This window comes from Vollenhovia emeryi, unplaced genomic scaffold (assembly GCF_000949405.1).
Source record: "Vollenhovia emeryi isolate VEMERY1.0 unplaced genomic scaffold, V.emery_V1.0 DF939172.1, whole genome shotgun sequence".
Lineage (NCBI taxonomy): Eukaryota > Metazoa > Arthropoda > Insecta > Hymenoptera > Formicidae > Vollenhovia > Vollenhovia emeryi.
Window position 1 is genome coordinate 1,147,427 of NW_011967194.1, and position 23,902 is coordinate 1,171,328.

Sequence of the window (23,902 nt, forward strand, 5' to 3'; positions counted from 1 at the left end):
ACAAAATTTTCTTTTTTATTAAATTGGGAGAAATTTTGCAGCGAATAAAATTGAATTTGAGGTTTAATAACTATAATTTTTGTTGTTACACAAACTGAAAAGTTAGAAATTTAATTCGAATTTCGATTTATAATTGCAATGTTAGTAACTATAAAAAACAACTGGTTAGCGATGCTATTTTCATTTCGTGTACATATACTGAATTGTCTCAAACTGTCGTTTTAGCATTTAGCAGCAATTTAAAAATAAGCGAATGCTGTGGGCATTCGGTATTTAATATACATGGTCCTAACAACATACAAAACAGAAAGTAGTATGTAAAGTTGGTGTTAATCACATGTTGCGTAGCGTAGCGTGACATGTGCGTTAAAGCGCGCAAGTATCGCGTTAGTAGTCACTATCGTAGATATAATAAAATAGAAAAAGTATACAGTTTTAAGTGTAAAATTTACGCACTTATTGAGTTCAAATGAAGTGTATCACGAGCGAATCTTGTGTATCATGAGTAACCAGTATATTACTTTCTACCATTACCTTAGAGTTAAAAATCGAGTGGAGCCAAAATTAGTATCATTTAATCATATAGTATAAAATTAAAGTTAGGGATGTATAGACTATCCGTAGCATAACTTTCGTATTAAAACTCATTGCAACTCTTTCAACTTGTCACTATGTAACATAAAATCTATTTAAGATACGGAAAGATTCTCGTTATACCGAAATTTTTCCATCAGTTTTGTAACGTTTTTCTATCGGCGAAACGTTGTTAGAAGGTGCAAAACTAAGGACTGACGTTCGCCATAGGACAGAATGATCGCACCAACAAGTGTTGTCTCTTTTCTTCCTTTTTTTTTATTTTATCTCAATCACACATGCACACGTACACATGCATATACATACAAAACATGTTATATATTTTATATGTACATTTTGTGGTTAAGTGTAAATATCGTAAAACAGTACTGTGTGTTATGTGTGTAATTTAAATTTAGATAAATCTAGGATTAACGCATAAACTGACAATGAGTATATATTGCTAATTTAATATACGAGCAGTCTTGCCTTCCGACTAACGGAAACGGAGAGTTTATTATATCGGTCTATCGACAACGTAAAACGAACCGAACTACATCGCTATTACCTCACACTGTATGTTATGTATATTATAAATGTTAGAGAATCAAGAAATATAAAATGTATCCGGTGTAAAGTATCTCCTGAGCACTGATTGTTGCTTCACCGACTCTCCCTTTATGTTATTGAATCAGGGTATAGAAATGCTTTCGAAATGCAGCCACTTAAAACTTATAATGACGAAAGAACTCTGTTTACTCTCCCCGGTAATACTCAATGAAGTAATTTTCCAAGAAGTGTGATATCGTTCAGATACCGAAACTTACATCTTGCTCAGTACGACACCGGTGACGTCAAATATCACGAAATTGAACGTTGCCACATTAATCTGCACCTGATAATAATTTTGAGATTGCAAACATCTTATTGCAAATAATTATCCGCCAAGATGAACTGTAGAAATGTAATTAATTCGTGGCATGGCCTGCGTTTGATCGAAAATCAATCCCTTATCGTTACGCGCTTGACCTCTGGCTGGTATATTTCGAAGTTCAACAACATACGACAAAGTCACTTACGTAAAATGATGGCAGCAGTGGTGATCGGACGATGACACATTGCTCGACATTAGTAATACATTTTGCTGACATGGTCCAGCAGTTTTACCATTTTCACATTCCTAGAAGTATTCCAATACGCGCGTGCACAAAATAAGAGGAAAGAAATGATAGCGAGCTATTGTAGATGAAGTGAATAGAAATTGAAAGATAGTAAACCTAATTAGATTATCACTTAACATTATTAAGTTAATATGTAATGCAGTTTAGACTTTGCATTATAGGTGGATGTAACGAGCTCAAATACTGATAAAAGAATCATTATCGCTATGATTATTGTTACAAACGAACAAATCATAGCGATATGTAGTCGTTTTCTTTTTACTGAGTAAAACCCTAGACGTTACACAAGTTTAATTTAAGTTTGACTATTTAAAATCTCTTGTTATTGACAATACGGTGAAATGTGTAAGAGAGAAATTATTGTGGAAAAACAAAAAATTTTTGTAAGAACCGTCGGCATATTGCCATAAGCTATTTAATTCGTCCTTTCGTCAACCATATTACGATTAACGAAATAATAAAATCCATAATGTGAGTATTAGCCACTTGAATAAAATGAAACAAAAAGACAACTTGAAAAGAGATCTTATTGATTGTGATTTCTTATCTCTTTGAAGCAAATAATTTCTTTCTTATACGTGCTGCTGTGCCATCAAAAGCGATGGTAATATTTCATATGACTAACTTACGTTAACGAGTTAATTTTTGGTATAAAATTCAGTATTTACTAGATCCCTGTATCGCGATGATAGCGACGACTTTCGACGATCCGAGCAGATTATAATCCCGAGAGCGTCACGCCGTTGGGAGTACGGTAGATTCTCTCCATCGGCGGAAGCTCGCCAATTTTGTACTTGTCCAAGATTGCCCAGCCGGGGGAGTGTCCGGTGCTAAGAAACGGCAAAGTCGCGTCTCGTCCGGCATGTTCCAGGATGATCTCTTGGCCGCCTGGGTGTTCCATCAGGAATTCCGTGAGGTCGTACACGTAATCGTAGATCACGAGCCAGCAGTCATCGGGTTCGTCGTGCCCGCCAACCTCTGCCAAATGGATCGTCCGGACCTCGTCGCGCGACTTTTCCTTCGGCCTGTATCTTTGCTCTCTGATGGTATCGCTTTTTTCTGTGACATTGTCACGCTCGACCTGCAAGTAGCTCTCCCTCAACGGTTTCACGTCTCCTAATTCGACGGAGCGGACAGCCAGGCTCACGAGATCCATGCTACTGTGGGTTTTAGAAACTTCCGTCCTGCAGTACAAGTATAGATTTCGTTATTTAAATATAACTTTGGTTAATTAGAACTCTTAATTATAGCGTAATTATAATAATCGTTTATAATATTAAAATAATCACGCACGTTTTTTTAACGCGATGAGCGCACACAAGTATCTTTTTGTATGTATATATTACGTAATTGTTAGTAAATATACTGCAGGCTATCTCGTGAACTGAAGTACTCAATTTTCTAATGAAAACTTTTAAAATGAAATTAAAATTAAATAAACAGAAGGGATTTAATAAAATTGAATGAAAGGTAAATATTCCGCTTAAACATTTACAAGATATTATATTACGTAAACCAAACAATAGGAGGAGCTTAAGTAAACGTAGAAATAATTTTTTTTTCACTTTGCCCTCGCATCTTGTAACTAACACGCGTCTGCTTCTGTTCACACATCCAAAAATACAATAAACGATTATTGATTGCGTTTCAATCGACAGTGAGCGACGGCGCTATGATAAAGCAATATTTGCAGTAGCGGAAAATCGTGAACAACTGCACCATTGAGAGTACATCATTTTGCAGAAATGACTAGTGGCAGCTGAAAAATACGATCGCAGGAGCACCAGAAGTATCGATTGTATCGATTGCGGAAGTAAACGGGTAGTCTACATACGCCGATTCACTCGCGCGCCAGTTTACGGCAACCGTTTAAACAATCCCAGACACTGTATATTCGGAAAACGGAATCGTCGCACGTTAAATTCACCTACAATAGCGGACGTTCCTGCTGCTGTTGTCCGTCAAGGGACATCGTATGGAACACTAAACACCGTAAACAGAAATCGATTCTCCCGGGAAAGGAGAGTAATTCTATTACCGGTTGAAACCTAATGCGTGCACACACAAAGTATCTTCTTGGTCACGTATTGCCCACGCGTGACAGTTGAATGTGTCGCGTAGAAATCATAATTCATATATGAGTGAGTGGCGATTAAGGAAAAACTTACTATCGCATTGGAAAATTCATTGTTTCACGGGAAAACAACCAAATGCAGCGATAAGATTGAAAGGGCGATAAGCGTTAAAGCTCGGAAACTAATGAAATTCTAGGAGCTCTAAGTTGCTGGAGCACGCGCCGTGCACTTGTAAATCTCACCGGCTCGTAAAATCGTTGTCCTGATCTTCTCGGCGAAGCGTAATAATCTCCCGTAGGAATTCCAAAAGTCTCATAGCTCGCTCGCACAGTTCGCAGCTCGGAGAGAGAAAGAGGGAAAGGAAAGACACTTCAGCACCGCTGCACTCTCGCGAAACTCTGCGCCACGCAAGAGAACACAGATTGACGATTGGTTTGCGATTTTATTTATATTCCACACGACGACGATAAGCAACGGCCGGTCTGACACGTGTTGCACTTTCGCCAAATAATTGCGAAAAGAAGTGACGAAGAGGCCGCATTTTTTTTCCACGATAATTCCGAGATATTACAACGACGAGATTGCAACCAGCGTTCGCGCGTAAATGATATTGAAACGCGTGATCAAAATCGTTATTTCGACGCCACTACTTATCAGAGCTATCTGTTTATATGACCTATTCGATCAGTGATGTTAAAAACATGAAGATTGTGAAAAATTAAACACGTAATATCTAATATTTTTGTAATATCTTTTTATACGTATTTCATTTTGATAACATATTTCATTATGCTAGAATTTTCTGGTCGAGCATAATATTAAACAAAAATACTATCTGTGTAATATATCAAATATATAAACGAAGTATTCATCATGAAAAAATATTCAACTTCGTCGAAAACATCTACATGATATCTTTTACATTTATTATTATGGTTAATGACGTGTTTAATTTTTCTGACTTTTATCAATATTTTACATCCTATACTATTTGTACATTTTAATGATTAAGTAGTTTTCTTATCTGTCAAGTCAATTGAAGAAAGCATAAAGGTCGTGACAACGTCATGAGAAGGCCATTAGAGATCACGGATGATTTGTAAAACATAATATTTGTAAAACACAAAAACATAATAACGCATTTTCTATCTCCGTTGAAACTGATACAACTTTTATTTACCGTTAGCCTAAAAGAGACTATAAGGTTTCACAAAATTGTTTAAATACAGCAAAAATAGGTAATGTACAAAGTTCTTATTTTTAATTTCTGTATCTCGTAGATAGTAAATTGCACAATTGTTCGCATTGTTACAGCGACTTGAACTTTTGAAAGTGAAGGGAGATTGTGCTTTGACCAGCTACCGATATAGTGGAAAATTCTGCGGAACGTGTTGCCACCAATTTCAAATGTAAGTTATCAGGAATGCCAGGCTACTCCTTTCCAGATATTTGATGAAATGATTGATTTTATTCAAGCCCGATAAGAGAAATTGCAATAATATCATTTCACGATATATTCCAGTATAATTTAAAACAACATTAATTTGTGACTTTAATACTATTCATCTACATACTTCGTTTTTAATTAAAAAGTAAGATTGTTATATATCACAGACAATAACAAGTCCAAGGCAAAAGTCATTATGTCAGTTCAGCGATACAAGTTTAAATGATACAAAAGAGCAAAAGAAATGTACGACGTCAGCGAACATGTTTAATAAATATTACATGTATTTTTACATTTTCTCTCTGTTATGGTCTGTTAAATAGTCAATGCAATCGAGAGAGAGAGAGAGAGAGAGCAAGATTATCGGTCAACTGTCAGAGGAAACTCGTCGATGACGCTCGTCCGACCGCCGCATCGGGGCGTAGTGATGCGGTGCAGATGCGAGTTCCACCGTTGACACGACGACGCCAGGCGTCGCGACGCCGCGCCGCCGTTATCGCGACGGCGCGACCAACGGCAGCGGCGTCGGCGGCGATACGGCGAGCGCCGGCGGCGGCGCACTGCGAGACTGATAGTCGTAATCATGCCACCCTGACCTCACGCACATTCCCGTAAGCACGGTGCGTGCGTCGACGTCGCAGGGGAAGATCTTTCGCGTATCCGCGACGAGTAGGAGAAGGTGGACAACGACGACAGCGACGACGACGACAACGACGACGACGACGACGACGACGACGACGACGACGACAGGGACGGTGACGACGACGAGGACGACGACGCTGGGAACGAGGTCCTCGACGAGTACGCGCACGAGCACGAAGCGAGGGAAGGTCGACGTCGCAACGGGAGGACCGGCCGGTCGAAGACGACTCGTCGTTCGCTCTGGTACCGTCGTCCAGCTCGTCTCTCCCAGTGAACGACGTCGACGGGAAAGGGCGCGCGTGAGCGGGACGGAAACGCGCGCGCGGAGGATCGCCGTGTTCGCGCACGTGTCGATAAAAATTTCATCCCCCGCGACGACGGGGAGAAAGCGCGCGGGGTTGGTGCGACAGAGGTCCCCGTGAACGAGGGTGTCGTTAACAGAGAAATGCCGTCAGCCACGCGAGAACGTGCGCGAACATCGGTGCGATCGACCGCGAGCGCGTTCGATGATCGCGAAGACGCAACGCGGGCCCTGTCCCTTCCGTCCGACGGAAGGGTAGCGTACACGCCGCGCTCCCTCGTTACATGTGCGTACGGAAGTCGTTGTCCTCGTGACACATATTAGAAATAGGGACGCCCCGTACACTTGCGTGCGCCGTTATCGCCGCAGTGCCGCGTGAAGGCAGCCGTCCCGACGCCGAGGAAGCGGCGCACGCGACGCCCCGAAAGCGCGTATCTCCTTCCGCGGTTGCACCCTCGACACGCGCCGCCCGATAGGTGTGCGTGCCGGTAGATACGGAGATCCCGCGGGTGCACGTGCGTCCGGCGAGGGTCCTGAAAAAAAGAGGGATGAGGGTGCGAGGCGACGCCGCCGGCGCTGTACGTCGCACGTGTTACTCGGACCGAGCCGGATCGATCGCCCGGAAGTGTGCTCGAGCTCGAGGCTGGTGCGGTCATATGCGTCTTATTCGCGGTGTGCAGGTTTTCACGAGAGCGGTTTTGGTGTCCGCGTGAATCGGCCCTGCCCGCGTAAGCCGATGCTGCGTTCTGCCTTCGCGGGCCAACTCGCCTGTCCAGTGCTGGTGACCAAAGTGAATTTATTGCGTACATCAAGGATGGCACCGTCTCTGGGGATGAGAGTTGATTGTTGTTAAATTAGTGAGCAAGTGTTCGACCCGCATTTGTCGTTGGTGCTCCGTCGGAAAATGTTCGATTTGAATCTTTCGTGAATATACGTGTTCGTTGCCAGTGGAACGTCCCCGAGCTTTTGAGAGGTAGCTATCGCTATGTGGTCATTTTCAGGGAAAAACACACCCCTGCTCTAGTCTGCTCTCTCGCTCCATTAACTTTCTTTTCTCCCCGCGTTTCTCCTCCCTGGGAAATTCGAGCGGATCGCGTACGAAGTTGCGACCGGGCGAGGGCGGATAAACGTGGGAAAGGGAGAAAACGTTAAACTTTTAATTGAGGATCCGATTTCTTGCTGGCCGACGGGGAGCAAATCGAATCTGGAACACGCTCCGGTTTCAAGCGAGTCTGCTCTATTTCGATGGGATTTCTCGAGATGCGGAAGACCCGACGCCTTGGTACATTCGCGAGGCGAAAACTCGCCGGAGCGGCCGGTCTCTTGTTACAAACAACGCGTGCATTAGGTGGCGACGGAGAAAGAGGTCGTTGAGAGATCGTTAATTAAATCGAGCGAGATCCTTATTTCTTACATCGCGCGTCGTCCTATCGATCAAATAACGCTAGCGTCGTCGTGGTAGAAAATAATTGTCCTCGGCTTGGGGACAGAGATGCGGGACCATTTTGGCCAACGACACATAAAATATTTCGTCGTAACGGCGGTGGCTCGTGCTTCTACCTCTCTTTATTGTATTCGTCTGTCGGCGATTTGGCCTCGCCGCGCCGCCATGTGCCGCCACGCAATAAACAGACAGGTTGTGCCACTCGCCGAGTCTTCGCTGGCACAGTTCTCGTCGCCTTTTCAGGTAACAGATCCGCGCAAAGTGCAGCGATAGTCGATTCTGCTCGAGATTATCCGCCGCAAATCTTCCTCTCGGAGAGCTAGAGGAGAGAGAGAGGGAGGAGGGGGAGGATTCTTTCCCTTTCCTCACCGCGCAACCAACGAGCGCAGCACGGCCGTCACTTTTCGTTACCGTCATTATTAATAGCGGACACATCGATTAATTGATTTATGTTATAAAAAAGAATGGCACGCGTCGATAAATAATGGCGCGTCCCCCGCCTCGTCATCCCGGCGGTTCGTTTGCCGTCAATAGAGCGTAGCGAACCTCGCTGTAACGTCAGACTTGTACGGATCATCGACTCTGACTCGCCTAGGCTTTCAACGTGTGTTACAACCCTCCTCTCCGGACCCCCTCCGAGGCCACGCTCGGGGTGCCTACCTAGTTCTTATCTCGCGTTCTCGCGGGGGAGTAACTGACCGATATCGCGCCGCTACACGCGCCCCCATTAAAAATGCAGCCCTACAGAGACCGTAGTCTATAGGCACACATTCGCGCGGCCGCGCGCGCCGCGCGTCGTACTCCTCGTTTCTTTTTTTTCCTCTCTCTCGCTTCTCCTTCATCCCGGCCGATCGAACACCAACCACCAACCCTAAATCGCACTGCGGGGACCGGAAGCTCGCCGCTAGCTCGCTACACTCGTTACATCGCACGGTTCTCTCGAAATCTCGGATACTCCGGCGAATCCGTGCCACCTCCTGCTCGCCTCCGAGGGAAACGCGTCTTCTTCCGAATGGAGCACGTGGTCTCTCTCGTGAATGGCCTTGAAATTGCCATTCTTCTCCCGCGCGTCGAGCTGTATCGGAGGCCGGAGGCCGGCCGGCGATAGTCGCGGAGCATCTCGGGGGCCACTCTCGCCGCGACCCGCGTTCCGCGAATCCTCGCAATGATTTTCCGTGGCGGTGCGAGAACTCCAACTATTTATAAATGGACCGAACCCGGTCGCATTGGCGAACGGCTCGAGTCGACGGAGCTGCCGCCGCCTCGTGCAGCCGCAGCCGCAGCCGCCTCGTGCGATCGCGTGGGGAACAATTCGCTACCCCATGATAAAAATAGAAGCTCCTAGCCAGCTAGCCGAACTCGAGGCTAGAGCTTGTAAGCGCGCGCGGCACCGCTCTAGCCACGCTAGAGCGGACGGACGGACGGACGGGCGGACGTACGTACGTACGTACGGACCGGCGCACCGGCGCGAGCGAGCCTGTGCCCGTGCGGATGCTGACGATGATGCTAATGTCGGTGCCGTTGCTGCCGATGTTGCGCACCGAGCTAGAACCACATCGTCCGCCGCCGTCAACGTGAAGAAAGCGCGCCCGCGCGCGCGCGCGCGTGCGTGCAACGTCCACGTGTGTGCGTGTGCCCGGTTGCGTGCGTACGTGCATGCGTATGCGCGTGCATGTGCACGCGTAACCGTGAGTTCGACTCCGTTTTGCGTTTTCCTCCACGTCTTACTTCCTCCTTGTAACCCGTCTCGAGATAGACTCAGTGCCCGCCGAGGTTTCATCGTGGGTCTAGTCCCGTGGCTCTTAGTCATCGACCGTTCCACCGTAGGTAGATCTCCTGGCGGGTGACTCATCAGAGAGAGCCCGGTCGGGTCTTCGTTTCCCGAAGAAAGCGCCAGGTCGGAAGAGAAGAGCTTTCGTGCCGTCGAAAAACGGAGAGATCGAGCGAGAAAGAAGAGGTGGACGGGACAGGAAGATAGGGAAAGAGAGCGAGTAAGAAAGAGCGAGAGGGAGAGAGTGATAGAGAGGGAGAGAGTGAGAGAGCGAGAGGGAGAGAGAGAGAGTGAGAAAGAGAGGCACATTCCGAGCGGATCACGGATGCTTATAGAAGCGTTGCGTAACGGCGTCAGGCGGACAGCGAAACCGCGACTCTGTCGGGCTCGTTGTCTCTAGTTTCGACAACCTCGAAGGGGAAACCCGGTACCTCGCGCGCGATTTCCAGCGGGTTCTCGCGAATCCTAGAGCGGCAGTTCCATGCCGATCGCAGATCTGAGGAGCCGCCGAGTGCCGTGTGCACGACACGCTGGACGCGCGTCTCGCGATTGCTCCAAGAGCCTCGACGAGTCCCGATCCCGTCGATCCACGATCACGGGCGACACGTGCGTGTACATGTGTGTGTGCGCGAGTGAGTGAGAGGTAGATCGACCGGGGTAGTAGCACGGCGGGGTGGCTCGAGGTGCTTCGTTCCGTGGTGGCGACGGTGGTTTAAGGTCGAAGATGAGGATAGGAGGGGAAGGATAGGAAGTGCTCGAGGGGGAGGATCTCGTGATCGACAAATCGACTCGCGAAATCTAGGCTTGTCAAGGCCGCGGTTCTCTCGGGCTCTCTCTCTCTCGAGAAAGAGCGAGAGAGGAGAGAACCGTGTAACGCGCTCTCGAGATCGAGAGACGTAGATTCGCGCTCGTCACGTTCGCGCGCTCTCGCACGTTCGGTTCCTCGAAGTTGTACTAAATTTAAATCCGGGGCTCCGGCGCGAGACTCGCCGATTCTTTTCTCACGTCCGGCTTCTCTCGCGCGGACCGCGTCGCGATGACAGGCGCGCCTTGAGGATTCGAGTGTCTTGGATCCGAGCGCGGTCCGGGGGTCCGGGGTCCGCGGTTCGGGGTCCGGGGTCCGGGTGCGCGCGGGGCTCAACCCGATCTTTCGCGAGGACAACAGCTCCGTCGTCGCGTACCGCTTCGTGTCCCGCCACGTCCCGCAACGACGTCGACGATAAACGCGCGATCGTTACGGCGGATCAACGTTCGATTCTTCGGTGCTATTGTAGAGACCCGGTGGAGGCGGACGTGAGAAGGCGGCGGCGAGGGCGACGTGCAAGACTACGGCGACGTCGGAAGAGAAGGTGGCGGAGAATGGGGCGACGCGCAGGGCAAGGCGAGTGCAGACGTTGCTGACGAGAGAGCACGAGCGCAATCACGACGACGATAACGATCACGACCAAGACGAAGACGAAGACGAAGACGAGGGAAACGAGAGTGTCCAAGAGTAGCGGTAGGAGGAGAAGACGGAAGGGAGGGACGAGGGAAGCGTGAAAACGAACGACAGTGCCTGCGGTAATTGCGAGAGAGATGCAGCAACAACCGCACTCCGGCCAGCAATCCGGGGCGCCGAACGGGGTGGCGGGGGGCGCCCAATTTCCACAAACAGGTGGCATAAGCCCGGCGCAACCTGGCGCGACCGGCACCGCCGCGAGTCGCGCGCAAGTTAACGGGGGCAGATTCGACTTCGACGACGGCGGGACCTACTGCGGCGGCTGGGAGGACGGCAAGGCCCACGGCCACGGCGTGTGCACCGGGCCCAAGGGCCAGGGCGCCTACTCCGGCAGCTGGCATTTCGGCTTCGAGGTGTCCGGCGTCTACACCTGGCCTAGGTGAGTGGCTGCCGACTACGTTGACACCGACTACTCGGTGGTCCGCGCGCGGCTTACTCCGTTTTAGATGACGGACGGTAACGGCGCCTCGTTAGCGCTACACTCCACAATGCGCGCGACCGTCAACTGTGCAGTTTACACACGAGATTACCAAGGATTACGATAAATTTCTAATTTCCATGATACACGTAATCCACGACGTTCATCTGGTTGCGCGCGTTTCGCGGAACGAATTAATCTTGTATTCTCTTCGCGTTGGCGCACTCCCGGGATTTGCACAACGACCGCCGCTCCTCCGGGTTCATGAAGGATTAATGCTGAGCTCGTTTACGCCGTGACGAGTGTACGGTTTTCAGGCTGATTATCCGGTATTACGTTACCGCCACCGCGCCTGTTTCGCGTTAACAACGTCGCTCGCGTAGCGAGGCAAACGAGCACCGAACGTTACACGCCGCGATAGTAACGCAAGTCCGACTCGGTGCTATTTCGAGAGGCTCGGGTTCGGTGGTTGTAGAAAATTCCCCGGTCAGGTCCCCGGTGAGTTCCTATCGGACGTTTCGTTCGACGATTTTCGCCAATGCCCGAGTCAAATTCACGAGACCCCTGGCGTCGCGTGTGGCGCGTCATGTGCGAACGGCGGACCTTGACACGTATCTCGGTATATACCTGGGAGGGAATCTCCCGATCCCTGCAAAACTGGGTCACCGTGCGCAAGGACAACCGGAGCAGGTCACCGGGATTCGAGTTGTCAGGACCTAGTTCAGGGTCGCGAAACAACCGCCGTCCAAATTTTGATCGGGGATGATCGCGAACGCTGCTGAGCGACAGCCGCGTTCGCGCGTGCCAAAGATGACAGTCTCTTCTCAAATTTTTTTGGAGGAATCAAATCGGTTTATCGATACGGACGTCTCTCCAAAAGAGTGCTAACAATGTCAGTTTCGGTAACAGAACTGCGAGATACAAGTAAATGCTCAGGTTCTTCGAGTCGACGGTTAAAACGAACGAAATCGAAAACTGTTAAAAGTTTCGTACGGACGACGGCATCGTCAGCGAGAAATATTTCAGGTTGTTTTCTTCCACGAAATTAAGCAAAAAGGTAGAAAGTGCCGCTACTTTTTTTTTATTTGTCGATCGATCTTGCCTTGGACTTTTTTTACCCGAAATTGATTAAAAGACGTGATTAACTATTTACAAAGAGATTCTAGACGATTCGTGAATACTACAAAATGTGGGTTGGTAAAGTAATTGCTGAAATACTCCGTTTGTTTCTCGACGGTTAGTTTTACGAGTGGACACATAACGAGGGGCGTACGACAATTAGGAAAAAATTCTACGATATCCACGTGCACGCGAAAACTCGGAAAAGTTCTAACGGCTGTAATTAAGGTTTCTAGATCACGCGCGCAAATATTATCGAGTTGGAGATGTAACAATAGCAAAATACTACACGTGCCAATTTCAATTGTGATATGTTGCAACGGGTTATTAAACTACTCGATGTTAAAAATGAAAATTTAACATTACTCAAGGCATTATACAATTTTGAGCTGTCATCACGTTACGTTGTGTACAAGTGACGTTTCTGAAGTTATTCTCCGAGATACTCCGAGATCTACTTGAATATAAATTGATTTCTTGTTACTGCGGTTTCCGGAATAACCAACATAAAAAGAAAGAGAGAAAATAAAGCGGCGACAAACGATGTGTGAGAGCTCTCTTCTTCTCGACCACGTATCTAGGCCGAGAGAATTCGCCGTTGCGTTTCCGTAAACTGGAGCAAGGTCCACGACCATCTTTAGCTAGCAACATTTTCCGACACGGCTTCATTCTCGATCGTGATGATACTTAAAACCGAAGCCGAGTTTCGCGGATCAAGCACGTGTTGCCGACCGCTATCTTTCAGAGAATGTTCCCTCCACGTGTCTAGAATTTCACTACCGTCACTTACTTCGCGAAGAACGCGCGTTGCCGAGAATATTTCGCGTGCGAGAGGTATTGCCTTTGTCAAAATTCGGTCTTCAAATCGGACCTTGGTAATACTCGGATGTGCGCTAATTTTTACCTTTTGACTTTACTTCGCTGACGACGACGACTTGCTAGTCTACGAGTTTTCCTGTTTTCTCATTTCTATTGTTACTTGAAAAGGACCTAAAGTAAGGTCGAACACGTAACGAATTTAATAAAATTTGCCAGTAGGGTTGACAATAAGCCCACCGTTTAATTTTTTAACAAAACCGCCTACAGAGGCTTGAAATTTACGCGTCAGATCGTTTGATTGTTAATTTTGCCGTAGTGTTTTAAGATATAAAATGTTCCCTTTATATTCATTCTCAAACCTACAAATATAATTCGAATATTATTTACAATTGCATAACGTTGCACGGGGACAACTGTTGCATTGTAAAGATTTCTAACGTAATTATTGTATAACGACCCATGCGATAAAATTATATAAAGTTTTGTCACACGATAGACTATCGCTAAGCACAAGTTTACGCAATACACGACACTTAGAGAACATTTCTTCAACGATTTTTGCATTCAACTTTCACGTTTATGCAATAGTCATTCGCAAGGATTCGCTCGGGCAGGATTAAGCATTCTCTTTCGAAAGATTTGCTATAAATGTCCTTGGACTTTTCTTAACATTTCGCAAAAACTGCGACGATTAAAGGGAATAATTAAATTATATCCGGTGCTGGATTTGGCAAGGTTTTCCGCGACAAAAAGTAGTAACAGAAATAAGCTTAGCGCAAAAGTGATGCTTTAATCGCACTTGAAAGAACGCTCGCTCGAATAGCTCTCCGTTCCTTCGGTAATTATAACTTTCATAAAAATATCTTAAAAGAAGGATCGTAGGCGGCGCAATCTACATTGGCACCAAGTGTTAAGCTCACGTTGCTATTCCACTCTGCACATCCGACAATGTGGAGGCAACGTCGCCGACATCGTCATCAATGGCGACGCAGCCGGTAATTATTGGACGCGATAATTAGACGAGTTTTCAGTTAATATGCGTGGGCAAGGGCGGCATAAATAGCGACGCGATCCTCGGAGCGTAACTCTCAAGGATATTTTTGCGAGCGAACGGCGAACAAAGGCGTGAAGAAACGATCTCTATAATTTTAAGTCCCGTCCGGAGGGAAGGCTGTTTTGGAAGATTAAATTGGGTAAATTGCATTTCAGCGGGTCAGCCTACGAGGGACAATGGCAGAACGGCAAGAGGCACGGCCTGGGCATGGAGACCCGTGGTCGTTGGCTTTACCGGGGAGAGTGGACTCAGGGGTTCAAGGGTCGTTATGGGGTCCGGCAATCTACTACCTCCACGGCGAGATACGAGGGCACGTGGTCCAGTGGTCTGCAGGACGGCTACGGCTCCGAGACTTACGCCGACAGCGGTGAGCCTCAAGTCTATTTAACACGTTCGCGATCAACGTGACTTTTCTCCTATAAATCATTCAATGCAGAGGACGTTCCTGAAATACATTGACAAATAGCAAGCTCTCCTTCGTCTCGAGGCTGAAAACATATTTTCATAGAAAATAATTATAGAAAATATTACACAACTGGGAAAGTTATAACTGGAGAAGACGTCGTTTTCAACTGATTGTTTGAGAACGAAAGAATGTGAATCGCCAGTAGTTAATTAATAGTAAAAAGAATTGTTAGACGACATTAGGCTGGCAGATGGTTTGTTTGTTTGACTGCGACGTTTCGACCATGCGGGTTGTGGTTCTTTTCAAGGAATTTAATAATAAATCATCACGGCCTAATGTCGTCTAACAATTCTTTTTACTATTAATTATTTGAGTTTCTTTATCTCTAATATGAGCAGAAAGTGGAAACTCTTCCAAAGTTGAAACAATTTCCACGAATATACAAGCTGATACAACAGCCTTCGAGCGATACGGTATCGATTCATAATAACAGTTAATGCCATGTGCGTGTACAGCAGTGTACTTTTATTTGGTTGTGCGGTCGCACAAAGTTCGGCTTTGCCTTTATTGATTTCGCATTAAATGTGATCGCCGTTAATAAATGGGCAACTCCACTCGCGAATGAAATATTTTGTTGGGCGTTAAAAGCGCGTCGGAAATCCTCCCGTGTGTGCTCGAGAGGGCCGGCCGCCTATGAAGCGAGACATCGTCAGTAAATAAATCACGGAGTTCTTTTAATAAAGCCTCGCGAGGTTGACTTGGGAACGAGATAAATAAACAAAATAAGAAACGGATGTGACAGAACGCATCGTCGATCCCGCATTATCTCGGTGAGACATTTAGTTGCACCAAGACCGACGGCCGACCTGACGCAATTTAAGTGCGTCTACAAAAATTAACGCGGTATTTAGAGAACGCGCCTCTCCTTCGCCTCGAATTCCTCCGCTCACAAAGGTGTCATTACCGAGCGAATTGTCGCGGTGTTTCACTTGAAATGCTATATGTATAGTAGATTAATAGAATTCACAAGGCTGTCAAGTGATAAACACAAATTCGAAGGAATAAAGACTAAAAAGCCGTGACAGAATGTTAGTATCAAAATCCCGAGTCGACATTTTGGCCCTATATTGAACTTTTAATTCTATTATACAGTAGGACCTAAGACAGTAAAATAAGTCGAACTGCAAGTACAAAATTTACTCCTACTTTAAAACTGATAGTGTCGGGAATTTCGACTTTTGCCAATTTAGCATTAAAGTAGGTCCTTTCAAGTAGGAGCTAAAGTAAATTTTTAGAGTTAAAGATACGAGGGAGGTGTAAAAAATGTAATGTCATCAAAGTAGGTTATTGCTGGTCTATGTAGGTGTATAGATCGGCTAAGTAGGTGTAAATTATCCTTGAAAGTGTCAAAATAGTACCACAATTTCTACTCAGGATAATTCATATTTGAAATTTATTGCGAAAAATATTACCTAAGCCAGGGTTTGAACCTGAACCTCCCGCTCACTAGGCGGGCGTCTCACCGGTATAGTAGATTATATAAAAGAAACACTCGTTCAGTCGCGTCCAAGGAATCGTTCCTACGGAGCGATTCAATCAATGGCAAGGTATTCGATTTTTATTGTTGCAAATAAAGCTCGTAGGAAAACACAATCGCGACAAATAACGCCGCTCGATCAATATCGCTTACGAAGGGAAAGTCTTCTCGAGGAGTGCCAGGATTGATGATTCTGCTGTGCGACGATTGCGACGTTCCTGAAAATCGATGCGACCTTCGATAGATTCTTACCGCGCTCCAGTCCTTACAAGCTGTTTATTCGTTCCTTTTTTTTCTTCTTTCTGGTACGACATCTCCTTCTTGCACGAAGTAACTCCTCAACTTTGGATCCCACCCGCTATCGCGAGCAGCATCGCGAGATTCGATACATCTTAACTGTCGTTAATCGACTTGGTCATAATTTCTTCTTCGCTGTTGAACTCTAATTTGCCGAATTCATTTAACTTGTCGCGAAATATCATTAGAGGCAATTTTCCGTAGTCGCTCTAGTTGCGAATAAACGACAGGCCATTAAACGGAATCGCACTCCGACCGGCGAGAAAGTAGGACTATTATCCAACCGATCGATTATATCGCTGGTGAAACATTATTAAGTATTCACGTGCTATCTACCGTAAGAGATCGCGGCGTTGCACATTCGCATAACATAGAATATTACCGGCTTATTAATTAAACGCGCTATCGCGTTCTCAGACCCGCCGTATTTTCTCGAGACAAACTTGTTCCCGCCCGGAACGCTCGCGACAGATGCTGGATCTCAGCGTGTTGTGAAAAGATCGCGAGTAAACCAAATGGAAAATTTCTTCTCGTAATTCCGCGCGGCGGAGTTTCGCCGTTATTCATCTCGCAGCAGCGAAATACTTCGAAACTGCACGTAAACTCGAAGATGATTCTCGCGATTCCTCCATACCGTTCGGTAGAGACGACGTAGGCGAACTAAGTGCGAAGACTTGGCGTTCTGCGTGGCGTGCAACATCCTGCCGCCGATGAGTTCATCCCGATTGCCGATCGTCTTCCGCGCGAGGCACCGGAATTCAGAAACTGGAAATGCTCTACCGAGTCGAAATGTTGCTACTATTTTGACACTTTCAAGGATAATTTACACCCACTTAGCTGATCTATACACCTACATAGATCAGCAATAACCTACTTTGATGACGTTATATTTTTCACTCTTCCCTTGAATCTTTCATTCTAAAAATTTACTTTAGCCCCTACTTAAAAGAACCTACTTTAATGCTAAATTGGCGAAAGCAGAAATTTCCGACACTATCAGTTTTTCAGTAGAAGTAAATTTTATACTTGCAGTTCGACCTCTTTTACTGTCGTAGGTCCAACTATGTAATAGAATTAAAGGTTCAACATAGGGCCAAAATTTCGACTCGGGCTGACACGGCCACGTCAGACACGTCGAACACGCGTGCGTACATTATGCTCGCACGAAAATAGCACGTCCGATCGCTCGACGCGTATCAGTCGACTCGATATTTATCAAATGCCACAGGTTCCCGATTGGATTTAATGCTTTACAGCTCCAGCGTATCTTTAATGAATCACTACAAGTCTCTCTCGCGCCTCCCGCTAGACCACGCTCGATTTAACCGTTCTTCTTCCTGTCGCGTAAAAATATGTTCCGAGAGATACCGTCTGTCTTCCCGAATAATATATATCCCTTATTACCCGTTACAATGTTCCGAAGATGGACCGGCCTAGCGTTTGAAAATGCGGGCGGCTTGATCGTTCTATATAAAACGCCGAGGAACATCGGGCAGAATGAAATACGATAAGACATACCCGCCACTGCCAGCCACGCTCACTCTTTCTCATTCTCTTTCGGACGGTTCTCCATCTCTTCTCGCCCTTTGCAACGGAGATAAGTGAAGTGCTGGCGCTATTTCGACGCGGAATCGAAACCGGCACGTTGGAGGAGCCGCGGCAGTCTCCTATCGCGAATGGACCGGATGCCGGGACGTTTATCGTGAACGAACGCGGTTTATATACGCCATACCGGTGTCTGCATCATCATGCTTCGCCGACAAACGTTCCGAAAAAGAATGAGGATAATTGCGAGCAGATTGAAGAATTTTCAATACATTGCTCGAATCTTTTCGAGAGAAAAGTGAATACCATGTCGTCAAATGGTTTCTATTCATTTATCGCATTCTGTTGTGTAAATTAAAATAATTCGGCTTTCCCGAGGCGAAATTTTGACCCTATGTTGAACCTTTAATTCCATTATAGTAGGACCTAACACAGTAAAAGAGATCGAACTGCAAGTACAAAATTTACTCCTACTTTAAAACTGATAGTATCGGACATTTCTACCTTTGCCACTTATGCATTAAAGTAGGTTCTTTTAAGTAGGAGATAAAGTAGATTTTTAGGATTAAAGATTGAAGGGAGAAGTAAAAAATATAATGTCATCAAAGTAGGTTATTGCTGGTCTATGTGGGTTTAGAGATCAGCTAAGTAGGTGTAAATTATCCTTAAAAGTGTTAAAATAGTACCACAACTTCGACCCGGGTTCATTTCAGATTAATCTTTCCTTAGGAAAGAATATCGACAAATTATCTCAATTCGTCCTACGGGAGATGAATCTTCCTTTCATATTCGGATTCTCTAATTCGACACGACAATTTGTCGAGCACATCGTTGCAGTAGGAATTTACTTTAACCGTTGTTATATTACATATATCTGTTTTATGGATGTAATCTTTGAGGGGGGGATGAAATTATTCTCTTTAAAGTTTTCTAACACGCAAACTTGTGACGCGCAAGGTCGACAATATCATATCGAGTGAAAAAATTGATTAGTTATTAGAAATGAACTATATATTAATTAATTAATAAGAAACAAGTCTTCGCGTCTATTTTTTCGACTTTTAAACTGCGCGCCGATAAGGGTTGTCGGCAGCACACATAATTGTCAATACGCGATTTTTAAGTATCCCTGTCTCTTACCACCCCCCCTCCCCATTCCCCCAATTACCGGGGAACACCATGTTTGAGGTCCATGGTGTACAATCAACTAATAAGAATATTCTTCAATGTCGCCAGCGGTAATTAATAACGTCAGTGTTTTCTTGGCCATATCTGGCATTTTGAATAGTACAGAAACTTTATCGCGCAAAATATAGACATTTACTCTCTCGAGAACGTCTTCCGTAAAGATTTCCGGAGATTTAAGATTTTGGTCGTCGTGACGCAGGACGAGAAGCGGGGGTAGAGCAAGCATGCAGCACGTGTATGCATGTCGCGTGGAAAAGGGCGAGTCCACGTAAACATGACGAGGGCTCGCACCTACCCTGACGCGCGCGGGCGCGCCCAACTTTTCCGCGAAGGCGCCGGTTGGTTCACCTCCTGGTTTGAACCTCTCCGCCGCGGGTCAAGGTCACCCGCGTTCTTCCCGCCCTCCGCCCCCGCCGCTTCTACCGGCGTCGTGTGCGGGGAGCACGGCTCTTCTACGTTGAAAGAAAATCTACTCCACCTCCCCCGTCCGTGCGCGCTGCTCGCAGCCGTCGCGGCCTTGCGGCGCGCTCTGGTTTCTTTCGTGCTCTCGCTTGAGATGTACCAGGGCGGACATCTCCGCGCCTGTTTACCTACGGCTCGCACATTTATTTTGCCCCCTCCCCTCGTCAACCCCCGATCGAACAGCTCCCATGCATTTTCCGTCATGAATTTCCTCTTGTCATTTCACATCACCAGTCAATATCTACAATCTGCCGGGAGTAATTCGTTCATTTTCATTCATGATCGCATTTACGTAACATAATAGCTAAATTAATCTAAGCATACGTTAATCATCTCATGTCCATGCGGCTTGTAGGCGATAGTAGTGGAGGCGAGAGAAATGAACGCGCGAAAGGGTTTTTTTAATATTTAAATTGGAAATTTTGCTATCGTCGACAAGTTTTTGGATAATTTAGAATAACCTTCGCGCGAGCTCGAACGCGATTTTCCAAAAAAATATTTTCCCAAACTCGCGCAATAAAAATAAGAAGAGTAAAGTCAATCGTTGAACGCGTAGATGCGCATAGAATCGTGCGCCCTCCGTTATATGTGCTCCCACGTATTTTCGGCATGTATTCGCTTCTTTTAACGTACACAAACTGCGACACGTGAATCGGGATGCAAACGCGTCGACGGTCGTGCAAATATCGGCAGTCTGTGTTTCGCTGTGTATCTTTGATACAATCGTGTCGACGGTGCGCCGTTTGATATCTCCGGTTTCGACATTTCGACGAATGTGAATTGCCCCGGTTTTATATTGTACTTTCGCGCGCGGTTTCCCGATCCGCGATCCCCGATTCAAATTGGCGAAATACAAACCGCCGCGACGTACGCGCTTATCATTTAATTGCATCGCTTTAGAGCGCGTCGAGTAAATTGCATAATCATTACGCAACGATAATATCTTTCGTCTCGTAATTACATCTCGAATGAGTGATTGTCGTTATACATGCCGTAATTCCAGTCCGCTGTAATTAATTTAAAATTAATACAATTACGAAGCGGGGCTGCCACTCCTCTCGCTGCGCAAGCCGCGCCACCCCGGCGCATTTATTTGAATAAAAGAAGCGTCTCCTTAATCACGCGGACAACGACGTGATGCGCGATAATACGGCACTCGAACCGGGTACGATGGTGCGCGTCCGAAAGTTATTTCCCGCCGGAATGAGTTATTTCCTCCGCGTGCGAGGGCGACCCGGCCCTTAACCGCGAATCAACATACCCCCTTGACGATGCCTTTGAAAAATGTGCGAGATGTCTCGAGGCGTGTGCACGAGCGGCGAAACTGCCTCCGAGTTGATGAACGTCACCCCCGTTAGTGCCGCAAACCGCGAGGCGGGAGAGCAGACGGCGAGATTTATCGGCGCCGAGACACGAGGGTCAACACGCGCGTAATTATTGTCCTTTAATTAAGGCCCCGTGTATTCGCAAAAGCAGAAAATCACATTTCGGAAAGCTTATTCTACAATGACAGTCGATTATTCGTCTCATATCTGACTGCGATTGGTCGATTTCTTGCGTTGCGGCTTAGCGTCTCGCGTTACTGCGTCCATTGTAGAACAAGCTGAAGCGAGAACGGGCGAGGCATTCGACTTAATTTTCCTCACCGTGCCGCATCATCGATCTTTTTACGCGGGAGCCGTTTCACGCAAGAGGATCGCGTATACGCACACGCGTGACGCTCGGGAATGAACTTTTCGAGCCGGATGTCTCATAGGTATACAACTCGCAGTCCCACGTTTCGCTTCCATCGCGCTACATTACGCACGATTTCCCCGAAACGCCGTATGGGTATGAATGGTACGAAAGTAACGAGTGATTCATCACGCGACGAGGACCGAGAACACGGAATGATCTCGCCGTTACGTTTTCGCGATTTCAACATACGGATGCAGCGCAGCTCTCGTTACGTCGCGAAGTAAATTTATAGACGCGCCCTTTTTTTCTTCTCTCTTTCTCGCGCAGCTCCACGCGGTTCACCTTAACGCCTCCTCCTCTCCCGCCCGTGCCCACCCATGTACGTGCGCGTACGTACGCGCTCGTTTTCAGCTTCTTGATCGAGTTAAGGCACTTTCCGTACGCCATTCCATTTCTCCCGTGGCACGTGGCCGAGGTATTTATTTATAAATACTGACGCCGACGCGTGCGCGCCGATGCGAGCGCGCGAGAACTCGCTGTCGATCGGAAAGCGAGGAAAGAGGGTAGACGCGCAACAACATATCGATACCCCCCCCCCTCCTCCCCGACGCTCCCCCCGCGCCCCGTTCTCACCCTCTCATATCAATCTCCGGACCCTTGCGTTTAATAGACTTCTTCAACCGTCCACGCCTTCCTGATAAATCGCCCGTGACTTGGCCGCGATCTCACGATAGGATGCGCGCTTTCATCCTCGAGAGCGCGCGGCGCACATGCGCGCAAGCTGCAGGAGTCGCACGGGGCACGACACGGTATCGCGAAATAATTTATGGGCCAATAATTAATTCGGAGGAACGGCGAGTCGCCCGCGTGCGGCCCAAGCCCGCTCAAGTTCGCCGCGCGAACGCGTGGGAATTTAATTAGAGCGTAACCAAGAGAAAGACATCGTCGCGCGCGAACGGAAAAGAACCTCGGGGAAATAGATCGATATCGCGGCCTGAGAGTACGGGCGATATCACGCTGCGACTTAATAAAAGGACAAACGTCCCGCGTCTACGCAGACTGGTTCGCCCTTCGAGTCGTAAAATGACGTGAAAACTTGGGGCGTTTTGCGCGGAGCGTCCCGCCGGGACTCTCGCGATTATAGTTTACAATATACTTGGCCGCGATCGCCACGGACGAAGAAATGGCACCCCCAGGAGCCATGCAACTCGGTTCCATCGCGCGAATCGTCCGACAGGTCGTGACATAATTAAACGACGCGTCACACGAGCGACCAGGTCGTCGTGTGTGCAACAGAAGCTATGCGTCGTCCTGCGTCGTGTATAAAAAATAAGCGGAACAGGGAGAGGGAGAGAGAGAGCGAGAGAGTTGAACAATTTCGCACGCCCGCGCGCGCGCGCCTGTGACAGAAGGCCGCGTAATCTACTTTTTTTTTGCCCCCGGCGAGCGGTACGAGCGTGCCGCAACCCTTTATGCAAATAGCGACTGTATATGGGATATGGAGCTGTTAATATCGTACCGGCGTGGGTTACCTTGATGAGCCGCTTTTACCCACTTTATATGGCTCGGCTGTTATTCCTGATTTTTCCTGGCGTCACGCGCCTTACGTCACACGAGAATCCGTCGCACGCCGCTCGCGTGCGGAAAAAGGGCCGCTGCGGATTTTAAACGGCGTTTAATTAACGCCCAAGGACAGCGTTGAATCCGAGGGCAATTAACAACGGTTTCCTTATAACGTGGCAATCGAGAAGTCGAGTCGGTAGCATCTCGAGAAAGTAATCGAGAGCTCTTAACCCTTTCTGGGGCACATTTTTGTGGTCAACCAATAATGGGGTTATGGTGGTTTCTTAGGCTTTTGGGATCCATAGACATAATATGTCTAGACCGAGCGTTTGCCCTCATTTTTATGAGAATTCTTCAGTTTTTGCTATTTTGTCCGCCATCTTGGATCCGCCATTTTGAACTTTGTAATTTTACTCTCAAATTCGTATTCAACGACCCCAAAAACCGCCATGTATAGACTTTCAGTCAAATCCTTCGCGAAATATCTCCGTGACCGAATTTCGATTGAAGAATCGTACGTTTTTTGACATAGATTACTTATCAACGATTGCATGAAAATAATTGACATTAACAGGGCTTAGAATTTCATAGTTTAGGTATCTAGGATCCTGTAGAATCCTGTTTGAGCATTATTGATGCAGAAATAGATTTATAATAATGAAAAACCCGATCATGATGAAGTAGGACGTATATGGTACGTCCCGCTGCCCCACAAAGGATTAAAGACAGACTGAACTACTCGGCGAGTATGCCAGAATAATTATTTACTATTCGCAATGTAAAAGTAGTATTCCAGAGCGAGATTAAATTTTTTCCGCCAATTGTGATGATATCGTAGTGTTATTGCGGTATTAAACTTGCCAGCGGCCAGACGGCGCGACGAGG

The 23,902-nt window shown here is 46.9% G+C and overlaps 2 protein-coding genes across 9 annotated transcripts in view; one reads left to right on the top strand and one right to left on the bottom strand.

The window, feature by feature from the left end:
• Positions 1–2,457: 2,457 nt before the first annotated feature.
• On the bottom strand, positions 2,458–4,659 carry LOC105563768 (cytochrome b5). 2 transcript variants are annotated; one of them, XM_012015663.1, is made up of 2 exons: positions 4,072–4,659; positions 2,458–2,938 (listed from the first exon to the last, which is right to left on the bottom strand). In XM_012015663.1, the coding sequence occupies exons 1-2, from the start codon at positions 4,143–4,145 to the stop codon at positions 2,473–2,475; spliced, it is 540 nt and encodes a 179-aa protein (XP_011871053.1). In that variant the 5' UTR covers positions 4,146–4,659; the 3' UTR covers positions 2,458–2,472. The 2 variants fall into 2 exon arrangements, with proteins under 2 accessions (XP_011871053.1, XP_011871054.1); XM_012015664.1 differs by lacking the exon at positions 4,072–4,659 and adding an exon at positions 3,686–4,060.
• A 1,399-nt stretch (positions 4,660–6,058) lies between these two features.
• Positions 6,059–23,902, top strand: part of LOC105563767 (junctophilin-1) — a 40,099-nt gene continuing 22,255 nt past the window's right edge. For 5 of the 7 annotated variants that reach the window (XM_012015655.1, XM_012015658.1, XM_012015659.1 and 2 more), the window contains exons 1-3: positions 8,982–9,654; positions 10,709–11,311; positions 14,498–14,709. In XM_012015655.1, the coding sequence (XP_011871045.1) occupies positions 11,010–11,311; positions 14,498–14,709 (514 nt within the window). In that variant the 5' untranslated portion in view covers positions 8,982–9,654; positions 10,709–11,009. Of the gene's footprint in view, positions 6,162–8,981; positions 9,655–10,708; positions 11,312–14,497; positions 14,710–23,902 lie in introns of those variants that run through there. The other 2 variants (XM_012015656.1, XM_012015657.1) reach the window with 2 other exon arrangements.